We start from the raw sequence: 23052 nt of genomic DNA, 5'->3' as shown, positions 1-23052 counted from the left end.
TAAAACAAAATATTTTTGTTGTGGATTCATAAGCTACACAGGTAACTCAATTCAATATTTCTCTCCATCCACAGCATATCCTCCACCCCCCATAGCAACTGACCCTCAACCACCGCAAGAGGAGGAAGTTCAATCAGCATTCTTGGCAGAGCGTGGTGATGAAGGTGTGGGCCTTCAGATGCATATGGGTCCTCTCCCTCCTAACCTTCAAGGGAACAAGCAGCAGCAACAACAGCCAGCGGCAGAAGGCTCAAAAGGATTGCCTTTCATTGGAAAGGTTGGTCAAGGTCACATTTCCTATCAAGTGACCAATTATTTAGCCAAACTCTATCACAACCAGTCTACTGCATCTGTTTCATGATGAGTAGGTTTTCAGGAAATCACTTGCATGGCATACATTCCCAGGAAGGTATAAAGAGGGAACAAGGTGGTGTTCGGTACCTCCCACCATTTAATCATTTTAGATCAATGTTGTAAAATGTAACTTTCCCACACAATGTAACTTTTTATTGCAAGTTCTTGCAGAATTTATGAAATAAACTAAATCCATTATAGGAACCAAGCTTCTGGAAGTATATGTTATTACCAATCAACTGAGTGATGAATTGATTTTAAATGCCAGTTCCTATGTTTGCATCCTTAATAATTAAAGAACCATTTACAGAAAAAATAAAATTGACTTCTCAATTACTTTGTGATTGGTTAATTAATCACATGACATTTTTTTGGAATTCATGGGCATGGATGATGCTACACTAGGGTAAAATAGAGGTTTGTAACTTGTTCTCAAACCATGGCTTAATAATGGTAGGGAAATATGGAATAGTAATGTGATATATGTTCTTGCTGCAGAAAAATTATACAGTAACATTGAATAAGATTTATAAATATTATGACATTTACTCATCACTCTGCAGAGGAACATCATGTATAATTTTTATTATTCACTCTCTGTGAATCCAAAGGATTGGGAGTTTGAGGTTGGATTGAATAAGAAGAGGTCTGTCATAATTATTAATTTAATTTACCGTTCTTTTCATTAATACATTGAATAATAATATATTGGTTCTGAGAGGACCTCATATCACAGTGTAAATAGGTTGTCCAGTTAAATCATGAGAACTTATAATCAATACAATATGTACTCTAAAGTCTTTTATTTTCTTGCCCCATGGTAGACAAAAATGTTTGCCCAAGTTGCTGGAATGGGAGCTGCCAGGGAAGTTCCTGAGTGGGTCACAGTCCTAAAGCAGTTTGGAAATGTCAAGTGTGCCTCCTTCCTATTTGTCTCCTGGTTCATGGGATTTGGCATTGGCCTCATATTCACCTTTCTCTTCTGGCATTTGCAGGTTTGTAAATTATTTGCCATTGCATAAACATTTTTGTGAATAATTCATCATGCTTCATATTGCCAATATATTTTTTTAAACATTGGCTAGATATTTAAGATAATTCAGTTATGTTTCGAATATTCAATATGACAGTGGAATTAAAGATGTTGCCATGAAACATGCATCTTCTGAGCACCAATTGCCATCAATGCTTTTGATTAGGAATTAAATTTAATAGATTTTCTTTGTAGTTGCATCTGCAATAAATCATTACATTGTGCATGTACTAACTTATTGCATTGATTTAATTGTGAGAAGATAATGGAAATTTTTTCTTGTAAAAATTGAGATAGTTTTGTGAAAAACAAAAGCAATAAAATTTCCTTGTAAACGTAATCACAAAGTAATTAGCTTCCACCTCAAACAATATTCAACGTGAGTAATAATAGAAGATAGGATAATTTGAGGGAGGATTTTCTTTAACTACTGTAGAAGGGCTCTAAAAATTTGTATATTTCAGAGAGAGAAGATTACTTCAAGAGAAAGCTTTAGTGTTTGCATAATGATAAACCAAATATTATGAAATGTCTGTATTTTACCAAGTGCAGTTTATTAAGAATCAAGAAAAAACTTTCATGTCCTAAAATTAAAAATTGTAATTATATATTCAGGATTATGGAGGCTCTCCCACTCTTTTTGGAGTGGCTTCTGTGATCAACCACATCTCAGAGATATTTGCCTACTTCTTCAGCTTCAGACTGATCACTCAAATTGGCCACGTTAAAGTAAGTGAAGGTCTTTTACTCTAAGTGTTTCCGATTATTTTTGGCATCTACATGCATATAGAGCACCATTATACTCTATCAATATTTGTGTGTAATTTATCAGTATTCATCACATAGGTGCTCTTATTGCTCTAACATTCAAAGCATTTCATTATGCTCATCAATATACGCATACATACTATATAACTCATCAATACTCTGTATCACAGAATGACTGATCCAATTGAAAGAAAAATAGTAAAATCTATACATGATAATGATATATTGTCTTTTAAGTGTAATTTCTATGAGATGGATTCTTTTTTAGGTCCTATGCCTTGGTTTGGTGGGAAATGTCCTGAGATTCTTATATATTTCTTGGTTGAAGAATCCATGGTGGGTGCTTCCATTTGAGTTCATGCAAGGCAAGCATTTTCCTATTAATTTCAATTTTTTATCAAAATATTTTTCATTTGATTCTTGTTTTATATTTCAAATTTTGATGGCAACTCTAATTTATTATGTGGATGAACTAATAGGCATATATGCATTGTAATGGAATTTGCATTATTTATTAAACCAAATAATGAAAAGGGGTGACAAAATATCGACTTATTTATATTGGGAATTTTATTTGTTTGGGCTAGATAAAACTCAATGCCAAAAATACAGAGAGAATCCATAGTAGCCAGGATTTAAAGCATATCCATTGAGGGGAGAAAGATGCAAGATTATCTACAACAAAATATTTAGTCTTTTTAGGGAGTGCGGTAGTCCAGAGTGTTGACCTACTGAAATGTTTTAATAAAATGTAACACAACAGGGGTGCATCCACAGGTATTATATTAATCTGCTTGCACTCTCAGACTTAATTATCTGCAGACAATCCATGATGTATGAATGCCACACATAGAAATTACTTACCAATTTCCCCCATTTAGTGGTTATGGAAGTAAATTTACAGTAAAATAATTGACAACAAAAATTTCATCAATTATTGTCAAAAAATCCAACTCTAACTTTCAATTACAGGAATAACACATGCTGCGGTTTGGGCTGCCTGTTGCTCTTACCTTGCTCACAATACTCCTCATCACTTACGAGGCTCAGCCCAAGGTGTGCTACAAGGAATCCATCATGGCCTTGGCAGAGGATGCGGTGCTTTAATTGGTGGTGTTTTCGTGTATTATTTCGGTAAGCAATGAAATATATTATTAAAATTTAGAGAAAGAGCTTCTTAGAATATTAATGAAAACCACTGGATAAATAAATCAACAAATCAAAATACTTTCACCCAAAATTTCTAATACACATAAAAGATTTTAGTAAAGTTGTTGGACATGCACCTCTGTAGAAGTGTGCCTTCTACTTTTGCTGTTGAGCAATGACACTCTATTGATGAAATTAGACTACAAACACACAATATAAATCCAGAAAACGCTTTAAAATTACACTAAAACAGAATTGTACACAATTCAGTAGTATTGCTACTATTCTCATTAGTCAGAGTGCTGTTTTCATGAAAAGGGGTAAGAGTAGATGAAGGGATATGGGGAGTGAAGGAAGAACAAGTTGGGAGGTAAAGGGCATGAGGTGAAGTCTGGAGTTGGGTAAGGGATGAGGAGATTGAAGGACAGGTTAGGAGGAGGAGTGCAAGAAGAATGTGGTTGGGTATTGAGAAGAGGGTACTAGTGAATTACATTCAGACTGGGGTTGAAATAAACTTAATGCTACCTTATGTGAGCCATTGCTGATGTTCTATTCACAAATGGTATTTGCTGATTCAAGAAAGATTTCTACGACTGTAATATGAAAACAATTATCAAAAGTTAGTGGTGGGCAGCAGTGTTTTTGGGGATAGAATAATTGATGAAGCCAGGGAATTTAGTGGAGCAATGCTGATTTTTCGACTGGAGGGAGAGGGTACCAGTAGAGCAGAAGAGGGTAAAGTACTTATGCAGTGATTTTGTCCAAAGCTTTTTTACAGTTAGTTTTGGATCAAAGAAAATAATTGGAGAGGAGAATTTTTTTTAGAGTTTTTGGGTATCTGCTTATTTTGGAGATTTACTTAGATTAGTGATGTACGAGTATTTCTGTAAGTAGAAGGCATTGCTGCAAACAATGGCTACAAATGAAGAAAAAAAGGGTAAAGAGAATTTGGTTTCTGATGAGTGGCATCTGTTGAAGTGTAGATAGTGTTGGTGTTTAGTGAGTTTAACGTGAATGGAGGTGTTAAATTTATTCCAGAGGTGAATCTCTCTGTTTAAAAAGATGAAGGTGAAGTCAGAAAAAGAAGTAAAGTCTGAGAAGGAAGAAATCAGAGAAGGAATAATAGAGGAGAGAGTAATGTGTCTATGGTTCAAAGGAGGAAGATGACATTATCATTGCAGACAGGAGATTTGAAAGTTTTGCACTTCAGGAAATTGTGTTCAAGTTAGCCAAAAAAAAGGTTGGCATATGCTGGAGCCATACATACATGGCCATTGCAGTGTTTTTTATCTGTAATGTTTATCAGTTAAAAATGATTGTGGAATATGAAAGCATTTTTTGTTAAGACAAGTTCTGCTTCCACTAAGTGGACAAGGAAATTGATGAAGGGATTTTGTGGTGCATGATGTTGGAATTGTCATACTGAATTCTAGGCCTTCATGGGATATGAATGTGTGAAGGGAAGAAACTTACACAATGGCCATTAGTATATTTGCGCAAGGAAGAATTTTTATTGAATATCATAGATTTAAGACATGGTATGAGTCTTCAAAGAAGGAGGGTAGATATTTGGCATAGGTTAAAGGTAACTAAGAAAACAAAACTCTGTATGCAATAGTGGAGAAAAGTATGGAAAAAAAAGATGCACTATGAGTAGAGAAACTGCAATGGGTAAGTAGATTCATTTCTGATGTCCCTTGAAAATTATAATGAGTGATGGAAGAAGTTTATATGCATAAAATGCAGAGGTCCACTAAAAATATAGCAATGTATATGTTGAGTTCAAAGAATCGAGCTTGTAAACAAGTTAGAACCACATTAATTTCTGCTTTCAATGTCAGTCTATGAATCAGAAATATGTGGCATTGAGATGAAGGAAGGGAGGTTAATGGCTTTCATTAGTTGTACTAAAGCAACTGTTTAAAATTAATTCAGTGAAAATATGAGTACTGAGAAGACATGAAGAAAAATTTGAGAGGAGAAATCACAATGAAAAATCACATAAATATGGGTATTATGAACATAAAAAACGAGTAGGCAGGTATGAAAACTGAACAAACATTTGAATCTACTATTGTAGATGAAAATTGTTAAAATGTGTAGAAATATGAATTCAATGTCATTTTTAAATCACTACAATATTTTCTGCTAATTCAAGTGATAATATCCTTTTTTGTTGTATAGGTACTGCGGCAACATTCAGAGGATATGGATTTTGCTGTCTTCTTGTTTTGGCTGCCTTCATATTCATAAATTTCTATCGAAAAGAGACTGGATTTGTTTCGGAACTCCCTCCAACAGAAGATCCACGACAGGTGATTACATGAATAGCTTTAAAATCTGCACTTACTGATGCAGGAGAATGATCATTGTGTAACATATGGCAGGATATGGAGGCATGAAAACCAAAGTTAATTTCTCCTAGGTATCTTGCCATATGTGTCATCGCCTCAGTTTGTAGAGGCTTTTATAATAATATGTTCAATAGCACAGCAGATGTTATCGTGACAGCTTGAAAGACCCCAATAAAAACAATGCATTCTAAATAACAAATTGAGGCATTTAAATTTAAGGGCTGAATAAAATTTATTAATATATTAACAATCGAGTAATTTTCAAGTGTCATTCCATAGATTTAGACTTGGTAGTCTTTCCATAACAGCCTGAAAATTACCAACAAAAGTTATGATTGCACAGGAAAGTATCAGCATGAAAATAAGACTGACTCACACTTTTCCAATATCAAAAATGTATAGCATTTTCATACCCCAGAAGGAATCAGAATTAAGAATGAAAATTGATGATTTAATTAAATATGTAGGTGGCTGAAGAGACATCCCACTTAGCCCCTCATGGAGTACCTAGCAACCCTATCCCACGGGCTCTCTCAAGCACACGACTCCATGAGATGGCTGGAGGTCCAGGTGGGAGTGCTGGGACAGATGCTGGAGGATATGGTGCAACTTATTCCACATCTGGAGGGGGTAATCTGGATGTGCCTGGAGGTGCGTTCACATAACAAAGTAATGAGAAAATAAAATGGCCTGGCTGTTTCCAAAACATTAAAAAAGCAAGTCGGTAGGTAACCATGAAGAGGATGCAAAAGTACCACTCCTATTGGATAGTATTTATTAAATCATTCTTAATACACAGCTCCATATTCCCTCCAAAATGAAATTATCATCAAAATAATTTCCAGTGCATTAAAATAAATTTACTGGACATTAAATATACATTTATTACTCGAAGATCTTTGCTGAAATATCATGCACTGAACATATTTCTGCCTTTGAAATTTAAATTATTATTAAGTTACAGATAATGTGCAGTAATTTTTTATTTTGATTTTTTTATAATAAGTTATAATTGTGCAATTAAAATACTGCATTAAGAGCATCAAGTAGGAAAAGAGAGGCATTCCAGATGACTATCATAGTTAAAACTTACGTAAGTGCTTACTACAGGGGCACTAATTTGAGAGATATAATATTTTTTTAAACTTAGGTATCTTAAATTAAGGAGTTGATGACTGTAAATAATATAGTATCAATGAAATAATTTCCAACTACCTTTCAATGCATGCATATTGAATATGATGATTTACTAACATCTAAATTGAATCATTCTCAGACTAAATAAAGATGATTTTGCCTCGATGAGGACCCCTTATAGGCATCTAAAATAATTTTTCATCGATGAGACCATTGATTAGACATTGGAACTGTGTCTAGGAAGCAAAAATAAATTTGGAGTGTAACCACTGTGCTTAAGAACAAGTTTCTTTTATAGTTTCCATTAGAAGTATGATGGATTACAATAATGCATTCACCATTCTTTTAGTTTTGAGTAACAGAACTTGATTTCATATGATTCCAAGTGCTGCCTCAAATTAATGGACTTCTGTGACAAATATTACTTTGGAAACTTGTTTCCATAAGAAAATCAAATAATGGAAGGGGAGTGTTATACCTAATAAAAAAAACAATTCATACACATGATCACATCCCCTATTTTGTCTTAGAATATTAATAAGCAAGATAATCCATATTCATATTCATTAAATTCAGTTAAGGCAGTTTTCTTGAATTATACAAGTAGTGTTCACGTAACCCATGAATCTTTCAGATGAAATTCAAATGTGAAATCAAGAACCAAATTGTAGGTTGTTGTGATGGATTCCACAGAATGCAGATTGTAAAGGCTGAATGGCCATGGGTTTCATTGTGTTTCTTGTTTATATTGGTAAAAGCTTTGTCAGTATTTCAATAAGCACACAGCATTGCCATTAAGCTGCATATATAAGGGCAGCCAAAGTCAATGCATCACATTTCAACCTCATGATACAAGCTGGAACACTGACAAAACTTTCATCAGCAAAAAACAAAGGCAGTGATACCTGAGACTCTGCAATAATATAGGTATATAATGAGGTGGGAACTCACTTCCTAAGTACAAACTATGTAATGCCCATTCCAAAATTTCAAATAAAAATTACCCGTTCAGTCTTTCTGCTTTGTTTTATTCATGAAGAAATTCAAAATACCATAAAAATAAATGAAGTGTATGAAATTCTGAGGACTTTATAAATTATATTACTCTTAAACTTGGGATAAAAATAATCAACTTCTCTGTATCCTTTATATTTCTTTCAGGGGGAGGGGGTGGCTCAAATCCTTTCCGAACTGATGGATATTCGTACTCTACAGGCACTTCTAATGGTGTCAATGACGGCACCATTCCTAAAAGTAACGATGAGTACATAAAGAAAAATTTCCAGGTGAGAACTAATTTCATGTTTGCTTTATTCAGTTTATTTTTCAGTAACAGTTGCAAGAAGACCTAATAAGAAATTAAGGGGTATGAAAAAAGTGCTAAATGTACATGCTCGTGCTAAATTAATGTTTTCTCAAAGTAGAGCACATCTGATTCATGAATATGTATAGGTATACGGCTTCCTCAATAGCTGAGGATTTTCTTGACCAAAAAAAATTCATTGAGATTTGTATTGATATTTATATCATCAATTGAAATGTGTCATTTCAGGTTGATAAGATGACAAAGGTTTCCCAATTTAACATTTAAGTTGGTTAAAATATGGGTTAAAGATAAATTGAAGATACTAATATGATCATGCATCCCCTGGGTAAAGTAAATAACTGATTGCAAACTACTCACAAGTGTCTTCAATGATCATGGTGGTGACTCAAAGAGTTTGATGGGATGGAATAGTGTTGTAAATTCCACAAAAATGTTCCTCTCTTTTAGAGACATTCTGCATTCTAGGAAAGTTTTTCTTTAAGACCAGATACTGGGAAATTAATGAAAGAGGGGAAAATTCCTACTTTATTTCAGCTGAGAAGCTAAGCTAGTGTAACAATGAGCATCATGTATTGCTGAGACTTCCAGCTTAAATTAAAATAAACTGGGTTTTTGAAATGACAGTACACTTTTTGCCTTCTAAAATAGCACAACATTTGATGGGGCAGCATACATTACTGTGAATTATATAAAAAATATATTCTTAATTGATGTTCCTTTTCATTATAAAATTACCACACACAATACTTTTCTTCAATTCATAGTACCAAATGATACTTTGATATATGGGAACGTCCAGATTACTTCTGGTTTCATAAAATTTCTAACCCATGGGAAAGTTTCTTCTTGTTGTTTCCTCATATGATGAATGAGTTGATTAATTACCTTCCCTCTCAGGTGATCCACTAAAAACTTAATCTCATCAATGATTAACTAAAAAGCAAAACATTTATAAGGTTAAATTGATTAATATAAATTTTTGTCCACCTTCAGGCATATACTGAGGCTATAGACTCAAATGATACCACATACAACAAGCATGCCTCAGAGAGCCCTCAGCAGTTTTCACAACAACCTATTGACACACGGTCAACAGCAAGAGGATCTTACAAGTGGTGAGCAAAACCTTGCAAGTGAAAAGAGTCGGCCATCAAGTCTGGGGACATCTAAAGAATCGCTTGGCAATCGAAAGCCTTCCAGCATTCATATGTAAATGGCAAACTGGCACATTCTCAAGACTAAAATGCATTGTAGATTATGTTAAGCCTCTGTATAAAAGAGTCAGTATTACTGATGGCTGTGGGGTGTATTATTGGGTAACAATTCTTCTCCAGGGTCTTTTAGCGATTACAAATTACCATCACCATTGAAGTTGTTGGGGTCCAAGGCTGAAGATTTGGAACATGCCTACTGTCAAAAAAATCTTTCTTGTTTATGCAAATGTCATATTAGGTATTTTTTACAGTTTTCATGACTCACTTGGCTTATCTAGAATATAAAACGTTTCATTCACAAAACTTGGGTAGAACCATATATACCTTGTGAATATAATAGCTTTCATGTTGGTATAATATGATTTTTCTCAGCGAAACCCATCTAAAATCAAATTCTATCAAAAGGTAATTACTTCATATGAATTTGTTTAATTTATATGATCCCTAACATGAACTCAGATTTTACCATCCTTGCAAAATCAAGCAAAATCTGAATATAAATCAAACCTGAATACAAGTCTTTTATTCTGATATTTAATTCATTTAGGAACAATTTGGTTCTACAATAGTAAATAATACCAAATATGCAACTGAAATATTACCTGTCCTACTATACTACCTATAACTGTCTAGTGTACATGGAGCTGGTCGATAAACACTATGAATAGTTAAGAAATTTTTATCAAAAAATCTGTATAAAAACAAAGAGGAGTCTCTCATAGTCAATGAATGTGCGATTTTCCTTTGTCATAAAACGCTTATCACCCTCCTCCATGCTCATGAAAATCATATTCATTCCATTGAATAGATGGATTGAAATGCTTTAAAAGTATGCCTTGTAAAATATTATGAATGGTGACCATATTTTTTTTAATTGAATGACTTGAAAGAGACAATGTCTACTCCTATTATTTTAGTGTGAGGATTGGTAAATGGCTAGTAATGGACATATAATGGCACATAATATATTTGTTATGTACAATGAATTCATTTTCTATATTAAAAAGTCTATAGGTAATAAAATGTTTTTATCAATAGACAAAATCTCATTTGCAGAGACACTGATGATTAGCTCACGCTAAGAAGGAAATTATTTCGTGTTTCTGAGAAGAATAAAGTAATTTTAAAACGGAACTAACTTGGATGCAGATCTGTTACACCTTTTGTGCATTCATATTTAGCATTAAGTAAACATTTGTTTCTCACATTGAACAAGCCAAATATATGTTCCTCCCCAAGTGGGAAATTGTGTATTTAAAAATGAAAGTTTTAATACTTTGACTCTTTATCATAATATGCTAATAATTCAAATAATTTAGCAAGAACTAACAAATTTAATTGCTGTTGACAGAATGCTGGATTAATAAAGGTTTTGTTCCAAACATATCATTGCGAAATCAAAATTGTGAAAATGATGCGAAAAATACTTCATTTTTATAATCATTAAAAATTAATAGCATATCATGTTTAGGTTGTCTATATGGGGAGTAGTGGAAGGAAGTTAAACTGAAGTTGCCATTAGTTATTGATAATATTTTGTTGAAGCAAGAACAAATATAACTTCATCTGTGAAATGTTATTTCTATTGGCTTTGTCTCTAAAAATAAAATGCTCATGGTTCAAATAGATAAGTTGCTAATTTGAAATTAATTTATAAATAGCCAATATTTTGCCAACAGAAAAAAATAGAGCATCTAATTGACTATGTTAATGTCTCTTATGAAAAAATGCCCTCCTTTAATACTGGATAACTGCAGGAAGTCATTGAAAATGAGGGGAGAACAATCATTGTAGTAACTGGTTTAGGGGTATCTTCATGGAAACATCTTAAATGTCACAGCGGTTGTATATAGATGAGATAATTTAACATGAAGATTTATTAAAATGTGATAAAAAGTTTTTTTCAATAGTATTTGTTCATAGGAAAATTAAAACCTAAATGAAGATAATTAGATTTTGTCCATACTGAATAAAATGCCATTTGATAGTGTTTTATTCAATGCATAATTGCTCCTGGAAAGAACAGGGATATGTCAATCAGCTCAGGCTGAAAAAGCTGCAAGAATAACCACTATCTACCCTAATTTTATCATTTTCAAAATTTTGAATCTGTGCTAACAAAAAAATTAGACTTACATCAATGCACCTTAACATAATTAAATTTCTTTTACATATTTTTTTCTATATCTGTAATGTATGTCAGAGCATATAATTAAGAAACATGTTGTAATATTCATCTTAAAATTAGGTATAGAGCATAACTGCTCTACCTGCACCTCAGAAGCAACTGTATTGGAAACACATTTTCTTCATAGGAAATAAAGTCAGTGTTAAAATGTTAGCTTTAAGAAGGAATTACCCTATTAAAGAGATGAACTTTTATAATTTTTGTAGGCAAATTTCTTTTATCAAATGTGTGTACATATTATTATCATAAAATATTTTGAAAATGATTTAATAGTCAATGCAGGAGATGTATAATTACTTCTATGAAATAAAGGCCAAGGAAAGAGTTGAATCTATTGCCACAAATTTTACTGTACACTGAGAATAGTAATTATATTTTGCAATGCATATTGGCAAGGGTAAACTTATTCATATGGTTACTGCTATGAAAAATAAGATGTCATTATTTAGGGACAATGTTGTTATACTACAGAGATAAATGTATGTTCTTGTAAATTATGAAATACTCTTTCATCTTGTGCATTCTGGTTCTTTGCAAGAGGCAACCCTTTCAGATGAAGTACCTATGTATATATGTATCTTAATTTGTAATATAATATCCTGCTTGTTACAGATAATTTTTATTATTATGTAATTTTTTATTCCTTATGTCATTCAATAAAATGATGACAGCAAAAAACACTGGGCCCTCATTATAATTCTGCTCCTATTCCTAATCCACCCTTGAGGTTATCAAGATATGATACTATATTCCATTTTAAACTCATCTCAAAAGTGCCAAGTCAGTATCTATGATGAGGGTCCAAGACAAAGCCCATAATCATTTTAACTTCCACTCTGCTTAAAAGGATTTTATAACGAGGTCCCAGTGTAAGAAATTGGATATTTCAATGAAAGGATCTCTTGGAAAATTGAATGAAATCAGTGTCTTCACTCTGTTTTAAGTGTTGTAAATGGATACCTGCATAACTCTTAAGACCTCAAACAAGGGAATACTGTGAAACATATCATTGTGTAATGCCACTTTGACCAAATACAAAGCCTAATTCTATGTGTATTCTACGGTACTATAGAGAAGTTATAATGTGAATGTCACTCGTGAAAATGTTTTTGTCAACAAGTAATCGTTGAGTAGCCAAAAAAAATGTTATATAAAACAAGAAGTATTAAAATGTTTAAAAACTTGTTGTTGATTTGCCATGGATGATATCAATGAGTCAAAGAATTTAATTAAATTAATATTTATATGATGAATTGAATAATTCTAAACAATCACTGATAAATATTATGATAATGTTTTACATTTATGAATATTTTGTCATAAGCATGCCAACATTAGAATACTGCACCAGTGTATTGTAAAGAGCACATGACATGTACTAATTATCCACCATAAATAATGAAAAGCCATTTTCCAGTTTTCTAAACACCTTTGTTCTAATTACCTACTTTCCCATCGGTCAGTTACAATTAATATGATTGTGGAAAGCATGCCCCAGAGAAAGTGTCAAATAAACTGTTCAGCTTGGCTACACAGCAAAATAGTCATGTATGCAGCTGCCTCCACAGCCTGTTCTTAATTACATAGCCTGTGTTGGTGCCTGCTTGGGCTAGGTAGTTACTTTCTCTTGGATAGTTTACGCATAATAAATAGGTACACATGCAAAAAAAGAAATGAGGTATTTTTCTTAGTTATAAAATAACATTCTAATTTATGAACACCCAAATTCCAATGTTTTAATTTTGAAATGGCTAAAAATATTAGCTTTATTATCTTTTTCAGAACATCAAGATCACAGTTAACTATACAAGTAGGCAAAATTAATTTTCTTAATTTATTTATTACATTTTCATCCACTACAGATGAATATTGCAAAAATCTTAACCCCATTGTATGCTAACATACAACATAAGCACATCTTCACCAAGTCTAATGGAGGTAGGTACTAATTTAATTCAATATTTACAAATGGGTATGTCCTTTCATAAATATATATGTATTTGGTTGAAATCTACAAATATTTAAAAACTATACCAACATGCTAAAAATTAATCTTTAACATCTCTATGCATAATTTTCATCAATAATTCAGGAGCTATATTGCAACATAGTCCAAATATATTTCCTTCTGCACATTCCTATTGAGTTCCTCATTTACTCTCAGATCATTAGGCTCATTTTCTGTATCGTTTGATACTTTTGTTCAGAATCATACCATTATTCGTACATAGTATGCAAGATTTCAGTAATACCATCTTGTAAAATTATATTTTAAAAGGTGCAGAGGTTAAATAATGGTTGCTGGCCAATTTGAATAGAACTAGAATCATAGTTGACACTCAGAATAGCACTGAATGGGAAATCACAGGAATTGAAGATGGTGGATAAAAATGCAAGACTGGGGTAGGCAGGATACTTCCCAAGCTGAGGAAGAAATTATGGTAACAGCTGGATTTAGGGAATAAGCTGAAATTTGTTGTGCATCCCTTAAAGCCATTTAATACAAAAATAATATCAGTTATTCACCCTTGGACTTCCATCATCCCCTAAAAAATATTTTCACTAGATTCATTCATTCACTAAATAACTCATCGAAACCTTTTGCATGGAATATTCCTCCACTCTGTAGATATTCATGTTTAATGAGGAAGTACATATCACAATACTTTTGTGGTAAGGAAAGTTATGCAAAAGCCAAAAGCAGTGGGTGGACTGCATGATCACCCATCAAAATGCCTTTGGGAATCATCATCATATGTAGTAGCTTCCCATCCAGAGTGCGTGGGTTTGAATCCAAGAGGTGGCAGTATTTTTAAGTGGTATCCCAATCCCTGCTTGATGTGCCTTGTGGTGAGCACTTCAAGTTAGGTACACCACTGGTTACATGAGCTGTTAAATTGTGGACCTCTTGACATCTACCATCAAGAGTAGGCTAATACTCTATTTCTTTCCACCATTACCAGCATATTCAACTCCTATCTTATTGCCTACCTATCCCTAATGGTTCAAATGATCTTAGCTGCCTCCCCTAATAACTCCTACTACTACTAATACAATTGTCATCATAAATCTGGGTTAACTCATTAAAGATATTTCCTAAATACACTTCCATCATAATTTGACATTTTACAAGTATTGAAAATCAAAGAGGTGAACTGAAAATATTAGCCACAAACTTCATTCATCAATCAAGTGCAATCATGTACTAAATAATAGGTACATGCTCATGAAATGCTTGCTGAATACCCAATTGCTACTATATTTAAAGATAATATAACAGGGCGTTAGATCACCATATGCTTGATTCTTAAATGAAAAAGCAGTTAAAATAATAGTTTACAGCATATGTTCAAAACAGTTCCCTAGAAGGTTATTTTCTTCGTTCTAATTCATTATCCCATCCAAATGGAAGACTACCTTCCTGCTTTACAGTCATGGCTTCAATGTTTATGACCAGATCCTAAAAGCAGACAGTAACACATATTCACAAGATTTTATCACCAAGACTTCTTATTGCCAGCTTTCACAGAAAAAGCATTAAATCTTGTATATATGCAACTAATTGGAGAATGGATGATTGATATTATTTACTATGACTTTGAGGTATGGACCCATGGGTTGACACTTATGGGAGCTTCGGATTTTGAAGTTGGCTGTTGGAGGGGTTGGGTTTAAGAGGCTTACACTTTCAGAGAAACGGTAACAGTTTGGGAAATTTAAATGAGGGTTCCTCATAAGGACACCATAGGGATTTTTTTAGGTGCTACATCTTTTCAGGGAACCGCAGGCAGCCTGAGGGAAGGAACTAACCCCACGTACCTTTATTTGTTCAATGCATAATGTTGTTGTGCTTAGTATCTATTAAGCGAGCCCTACCCTCACCTTTCAAACGCAACTCAAAGGTTGATCACTGTGGTATTGATCCACTATCAGTTACAATATGCTAGCCATTAAGTGGCTGATTATGGTTTAACTTAATATTCACTTTTACTTTGGATGATTCACAGTTTGTGAAAGAATTAACAATTTAAAAAATAAAAATGAATAGGGAAGTTTATTTTCTTTTATTAAATACCTCTGCTAATAGCAGTTCTTTATGCTGGTTTTTTCTCACTAAGAGAACAATAAATCAACATTAATACATTTTAAACTGTGGTTGGGACAGGATTGATAAGTGACAACATCAAATAAAGTATCGGTACAGTGAGGTAATAATACAGGAATTTACCCTACAGATAACAGTGAATTTCTAACTTCGCATTAGATATATAGGTGCCTCCCTAATTCATCATTGTCCTCCCCAGTGCATATCAGAATTGACCTTATAATAGGTGCTGAACCTGTGAACGTGTTGAAGAGTTATTATGCAACATGAAAAGTCGTGGGTGCGTTATGAGATCAAACATATAAATCTATACGTTGGATGGTCACTCGCTTCGGTGTAGGTAAATCAGTTATGGAGGAAAATGATCACGTTACTTAAATATAGCCTATATCTGAGGGAAATGGTTCACTATATCTGCCCTCATTCCCTTGGGGATTATTCTGAATGTGGAATAAAGGTTTATCAAATAGCTTTTCGCAGTCCCGTTTCTTAACATTTCAAATGCTCCAGAGCTTGAAAAGTACTGAATCAAGCAACAAAATAGAAGATACCTAAATTTACATTTTTTTAAGTGTTTGGTGGAGATCCCGAGGAATCAGAGATCTTCATCAGTGGAGTGACGTAACAACTGACCCACAAGGATACGTTCTTTAAATAGCCTGCTCTAGATCTAAATAAAGGGCACGAGTTTTAAAATCGTCATGATCTTTAATTCCACAAGGTATCATAAAAACGCATATTGATTACTTCGCTAACAGATTTTGTTCACTCATTTTATTTTTTCATCATTTGTAAAATGCAATGAAATTGGTTTCACTCGACTAAAATATTTTAAATCCGTTACAACTAATTAATACGTACGAATTGTATACGTTTAGGTAAAATTATACATTATTCTAAACCTAGCTTTGCAGTCAAATTCTTAAATTAAAGAATGAAATTTAAATAATTTTTGGCTGTGACTTTCGCTTCAAATAATCAATTACGATCGTTAGCAGACAAGAAAACGTAATGGCGACTTTCATCTAACCCGCTGTAAACAACCGAAGTGCGATATTCGCAATACAAATGGCGTATGCTGGGTAATTTTGCCAAGCGTACTCTTAGTTTGCCAGAAGAAGTTTAAGTATTCGTCGTTTAATCGTTGTTACTTGTTTTAGATTGAAAGTAGGTAAAGCTCTGTTATTATATCCGATTCATATTCAATGCGATATGATTCATGGTGGGCTGAATTATGATTGCAGCCCTGGCTTTGTTTTGATCAATATTCTTACTGATCCTCATACTAAAGTGTGTTGGGGATATTAAGCTACGAGTCTGAACTGCCGTGCATCGAATTGTTGTACCGAATTATTGCTTTTGAACGCGATTACAAAAATCACCTCTATTTCAGCGCATGATCTGCCGAAAAGGATGGTGGTTGATCATCCGAAGGCCCAATTTACCGGCGATAAGAGGAAGAGAGAAAGTAATGGTAAGTTATTAAGAATACTTCCCATCCGTTTGTAAAAGGTTACCATGTACATACTTATCGCGTTTTAAGTTATTTTTATGTAATCCATTATGTACCGAATTTTTCCGGCATTATGCCATCGCGTATACGGTCGCTTTGAAATGAGATAATTGAGTCAAATGAGTATGTGAAGTAATTCTTAACGACTATTTCATAACTATAGGTCATTGCGACGGTTTTATTGAAACTATTTGCTGTGCGTGGTACTTAAACATATATTGCGGTAATTTGAACTGCGGTAGTACTTTAATTGACCGTCTGCGTCAGTGTTTTAAGCTTTTTTTTTACCGTTATCCTTTATTTCTAAGAGTCAGAAATTGATATTCTAGGTATCATAGTATTTCTCAATTAAGCTCTTGAATGAAATTTAATCATCTGTTCGTCAATTTTTGGCGAATTAGATATATTTTTGGTGGAAATGCACTTAGTCACATAGCACATCCAAATGCTCGGAATAGTAAAGCATTGTTATAAATTTTTGACTTTGTTTAAATACTATTTTTTACGGTTACATAGTCCATAAATCTTGTGGGGACGTTACTATACGATTTATTATTTATTTTTCTGCTGAATGTTTAAAATTTTTATTATTCTAATGCAGTGATACCCTATAAATCATCATTCATCATTTGATAGAGTCATAATTTGAAAGTGCTGTGTGCTTATCAGCCCATTTTATGCCAGTGAGGCTCGTGCTGATTGATTGTTAATGCTTGTAGTCAATGAGCTACCAAAGGCTATTCCCTAAGACCATGAGAAATTTCGTGCCCTTACCATGGAATGGATACCCCATTAAACAATGTGATGTGAATCAATTCTTTTTCCTCCGTTTCTCACTCAGCAGAACCTGTTTTAAAAGCTAATACCTTCTTGCACTTGTCTTAAATATTATAAGTACAAAAGTGTAACGTTTTTCAATACTGAATTCGGTTAAAGTCACCATACAGCAATTTAATCGTGTATGTGAAATATTAATTTTGATTCAATTTCTATTGTAACAAGAAGCCAATAAAGAGGTTGCTCAATTAAAGAACTTTATCAGGGATACAGGTTCTTAGAGACTACCCATGAAGAAAATTTGGTTAGGTTAGCAAACTTAAATTTAAGGTAGCTTGAAAAATAGCTGTTTAATCATGATTTTGGGATGAAATTATGAAATGAAATGCATAGGAGAATTCTTGAAAGATGCTTGTTATGGTGGTTAAAAACATACGTCCTAAATATTCAAGCGTGGAGTTCTATGGCATTCTAGTATAATGTAGGTGGAGAATGAGTGCATTATAGAGCTAAATTTTAATTGGTATCATCTCAGGAAAATTTATTTTCAAGCTGAGAAATCTAAAAATGGCAGGAGAACTATTATTGTGGAACATTATTAGTTGAATGCTTGTCATGTGGTGATTTAGGTCATTTAGCGATTTTAAATTTTAATTGGTATCATCTCAGGAAAATTTATTTTCAAGCTGAGAAATCTAAAAATGGCAGGAGAACTATTATTGTGGAACATTATTAGTTGAATGCTTGTCCTGTGGCGATTTAGGTCATTTAGCGATTTTCAGCTTTTATATCTGCAATTTGATGTATTTTATCCTTGGTTGTTAAAATGTAGGCAGAAGGTTTGAATGCTGCATCAGGTATGTTTGAAGTATTGCTAATGTTGCTGGAAGAATTAGAAGTGCAGGAAAATTTTATAGATTAGGGATATTTGTTGAAATATCTCAACACATTGTAACAATTAAGAATATCTGATATAAAAAAATGTATGACGAGAAATTATAGATAACTGTTGTTGGAAGTCTTTTGAAAGCTGTGTGGAGCAATGTTATCGGAAAACACTCATTATATATATAATCTCTTGAGTCATGGATAAAACATTAAATTTGTTGCAACTCCACTTTGTGGTAACTTCAGAATTTTGCTCAAGGACCTGTGCATATTTCAGAAATTGTTCTATCCCATCGAGGAGGCCAAAATTTCTTGAGTTTTCTGTTCATGGGAAGGGGTATTTCGACGACAGTGTATTGATGCAGTTCAATCTCTTGAGGTTTCATGACTTTCTTTTAAGTGGCATGTATTGACCCATATGGAAATTAAAAATCAATATGTGTTCTTGTCATGGACTGCAGCTTTGGACTGCAGTATTCCAAAATAGTACCTACTTAAGCTCTTATGTGTATGTATGTGTGTGTATATATATATATATATATATATATATATATATATATATATATATATATATATATATATATATATGCTTATTTATTTATTTTTAATTGGTAGGTGCATGTGCCTGTATGAATTTTAGGTCTTTGCCTGATGATGGTGCACCACTGTGAAACTAAGGCTTCATAAACTTATTTTTTTTATGTGGAATAACAAAGTTTTATTTTGATACTATTCATCAGTGAAATCCTTTTTCTAATGAAGATGCAGCCACTCTGTTCACTAATACTGTAAATAAGACCAAGCAAGTTAAAATCTGTAAGTGGAGTACAGGTAAAATAGCATGCATCAAGGGGATATTCAAAGGTTGTTCTGTTGTATGGTAGGTTCTCTCATGGTTGACCTCCATTTCTTCCCATCATGAGTCATTCTCTTGGTTTCTTTATACAGGAGATGTATTTTCCCCCATTCTTACATAGGTCCAATATCATATGATCCTCTTCCTCCCTTGTCACCCCATTTATTACCTTCTGCATCATGGGAATTGGTAAATGAAACGGCAGGTCAGAGAATGCAGTAGATTTTTAAAAATTCTTTTCTACCTTGGAGATAAGCTCTAAAAATAATATGAAGGAGCAGAATGAGGTTTACAGAGGAAGAGGTGTGTAAAAAAGAAATGGAAAAAGCAATAGATGGATTAGAAGCAAAGCTCTACTTCAGACAAAAATGAATGCATGAATAATATAACCATAAACACAGTAATCAACCCAAAGGTCAGTTTGGTTGGTGATGATAAAGCTCCCCCAGTACTAAGCCCAACGGCATGTGAATTTCGCACATCAGGTCAGGGGAGCCAGTTCCTTTCCCTGTTCCAGTTATGGTTTTCCAGGAAGATCTGATACTTAAAAAATCATATGGCTTGGGTGGAGCTTAGAGGGACCAGAGGGATTTGCCAGGAAATCAAACCTGGGCCCTCGGGTCAGTAGGAAAATAGAAAGGGAAAACTATAAGAGAAAGACTAAGGGAAAAGTAAATATTGCAGACTTAGGACAATGTATGAAAGGGGATCTATAAGAAGGTAAAACAGATGAAGTGAATGCAGAATACATTTACCGATGACATGGTACCAAGTTACTAATGTCAGTACCAATGAAAGCTAATAATATTTGGAAAAAAGTTCTTTGGAAAGAAATGTTGTGTTGCTAACCAATAGCCCTAAGATTTCATGGTGATATTCATAGTGACTAACTGATTATTGTTTTCTATATAAAGAAAGGACAAGAAAGCCATTAATTATGGACAATATGAATAGGAAGATAGAGGAGAGAACTAAGTGGAAGAATATAATCACAGAGTTAAGTTGAAGGAAGTATAAAGAGTTCAATAATAAACTGAGGCACGAAACAAATAAGGCAAAAGAATCATAGGGAAGAACACAGCATGAGGATATGGAGAGTTTGTAGAGAAATGATGAAATTGGTGCTCTGTGTAGGAAGGTGAAAGCACTGTCAAAAAGTAGGAAATAAAAATCATTATTTGCATTTCGGGAGAAAGGAAGGCTAAGTTGAATATTATGAGGTCATAAACTATAGTAGGTGGAACAGTTCACGTTTTTAGGAAATGTTCTGGACCAAAATGTTCAAAGATGTGGGGATAAAAGGAGAAGAATTGCATGAGGGAGAGAGGCTTTCATGAGGACTGAGGAAATGGACATTTGAGTGCGAATTTTAAGAAAAGGCTTTTCAAAACTTTTATATGGAGCATGGCTTTGCATGACGTGGAAACATGGTCTTTGAAGCAGGATGATAGGCATAGATTGGAGGACTTAGAAACATGGGTGTGTAAAATGATGAGAAAAATGTAATGAACTGAAAGGAAAATGAATGAGGAAGTGCTAGGTATGGTGGAGAAAGAGACAGCAATTCCTTCTTTAAAAGAGGGGAAGGGATTGTTGGGAGAAATCCAGAGGAGGCAGGGAATGTGAATGCAGAGTATTTTGAGTGGGAATTGGATGCTGAAGACTGTGATCGCAGGGTGGATGGTAGGTGGGTGATGAAGCGGTAGGAATAAGGTAGGTATGTAAGATAGAATGAATGGAGGTAATGCACAGAATTGAAGAGGGTCTTTTTGTATTGTCCAATGTCAGGTTGTTTTTTTTAGGAGAGGCATGTAAATGTATTGATGTACAATTCTAAAGGTTGTATCCATCGAAAACCTACTTTAACCTACTATATGTATAATTATTTGTTGGTTGCTGTTGCCCAGAGGTGGAGTGTTGGACTACTGACCAGAGGGCCCGGGTTAGATTCCCGGGCAAGCCTTTTTGGGAGCTTGCATCTCCACCCAAGCTATGTGATTTTTTGGGTGACAGATCCTCCTGAGAAACCATAACCGGCACAGGGAAAGAATATGGCCTCCTACCCTCATATGTGAATTTCAGATGCTGTTATAGGCTTAGTACCTTGGTGAACTCTTTATCATCGCCTACCAAACCGACCTTCGGGTTAATTAGTGTGTTTATGGTATATTTATTTATGTATACTCATGTGCATACATGCATACAGGGTGGGGCAGAATGGACTCCATGATTAGACGGATGAATTGTAAAAAAACCAACAAGATAATTTTAAAAAGTTTTTATCTCTGAAAACTTCATCCAATGCCATTTTATTTTCATTGGGTTTTAAAAAATTATTTCATCCAGGTGATGACCTTGGCAAGCAATGCACATGTTGAGTCGTTTAAAAAAGTTTTTGAAAGCTTTTCTTAGCATATCTTGCTTAATTCCAGCGATGGCATCTGCAATTGTCTCCTTAAGAGCTTCCAAGGTCCTTAGTCAAACTCTGTAGACCTCAGCTTTGAGATAGCCCCAAAGGAAAAAATCACATGGGCTCAAATCCAGGGAGCAAGGGGGCCATGGAATATCCCCTCGTAAGAAGATCAGGTGGCCGGGAAATTGTTCTTGCAGGATTTTGTGTGAACGGCAGGCAGTATGAGCTGTGGTACCATCCTGTTGAAACCAAAAGTCTTGTGTGTCATATTCCATAACACACTCTTCCATTTTGGAGAGTAAAAAATTCTCCAGTATCTCACAATAGCACACAGAGTTTACCGTAACAGTTGCATCTCGAGTTTCATAGAATTAAAGCCCAATAATGTCAATGGAAAATTTTGCTTATTTACGGAGCCGGAGAGGTGAAAATGTGCTTTATTGCATGACCATAGCACCCTCTGTGTCGTCACCTCACTATCATTGTTCTTAAAGAATGTTTCTACAACAAAGCCTCAATGCTCACCAGACCATGGCATGGTAACTTCTGAAAGTGGGGTTGTTTCCCCCAGCTAATGCCACTACTCCCATTCCACTAATTCACTTACACACTCCTCAGTGTCTTTTTGAAACTAGTTCATTCTGCCCCTCTGTGTAGTTACACACTGATGTGTGTGTGTTAGCAAAACTAGACACTTCTTCCCCAAAACCTGTAGTTATTCTTTGCCAAAGAGTTCTCCACATGATCCTTACCTCTTCTGCTCTTCTATGTTTTTTCTCATTCTTCTATTTGTCTGTTAATTTAGTCTTCAGTATTCTCCCCCAGCGCCATGCTTCAAACTTATCTCTCCTTTGTTTATTAAGGCTTCTATTTTCCTCCTGTTTTTCATTTGCATGGTTCTTATCTGATTCTTATGGAGGTGATGGACTATTATTCTGTTGTTGCAATCTCTCACTTTCATAGCCTTCCCAAATTT

General features: G+C 34.1%; 2 protein-coding genes across 6 annotated transcripts in view; both read left to right on the top strand.

Annotated features, from left to right (window-relative positions):
• The window catches only part of jef (major facilitator superfamily domain-containing protein 6 jef), a 127613-nt gene extending 114663 nt beyond the window's left edge, over positions 1–12950 (top strand). For all 3 annotated transcript variants that reach the window (XM_071595813.1, XM_071595812.1, XM_071595811.1), the window contains 9 exons: positions 75–277; positions 1179–1349; positions 2003–2116; positions 2424–2520; positions 3128–3289; positions 5489–5619; positions 6126–6309; positions 7957–8081; positions 9116–12950. In XM_071595813.1, coding sequence (XP_071451914.1) covers positions 75–277; positions 1179–1349; positions 2003–2116; positions 2424–2520; positions 3128–3289; positions 5489–5619; positions 6126–6309; positions 7957–8081; positions 9116–9241 — 1313 coding nt within the window. In that variant the 3' untranslated portion in view covers positions 9242–12950. The remainder of the gene's footprint in view (positions 1–74; positions 278–1178; positions 1350–2002; positions 2117–2423; positions 2521–3127; positions 3290–5488; positions 5620–6125; positions 6310–7956; positions 8082–9115) is intronic.
• Positions 12951–16710: 3760 nt separating this feature from the next.
• The window catches only part of Adar (Adenosine deaminase acting on RNA), a 72390-nt gene continuing 66048 nt past the window's right edge, over positions 16711–23052 (top strand). For all 3 annotated transcript variants that reach the window (XM_071594813.1, XM_071594812.1, XM_071594811.1), the window contains exons 1-2: positions 16711–16796; positions 17023–17103. In XM_071594813.1, the coding sequence (XP_071450914.1) occupies positions 17043–17103 (61 nt within the window). In that variant the 5' untranslated portion in view covers positions 16711–16796; positions 17023–17042. The remainder of the gene's footprint in view (positions 16797–17022; positions 17104–23052) is intronic.

This window comes from Hetaerina americana, unplaced genomic scaffold (genome assembly GCF_022747635.1).
Source record: "Hetaerina americana unplaced genomic scaffold, ioHetAmer1.1.p SCAF_7, whole genome shotgun sequence".
Lineage (NCBI taxonomy): Eukaryota > Metazoa > Arthropoda > Insecta > Odonata > Calopterygidae > Hetaerina > Hetaerina americana.
The sequence above is the reverse complement of the archived record's forward strand: the minus strand, read 5'-3'. Positions and strand labels throughout refer to the sequence as shown.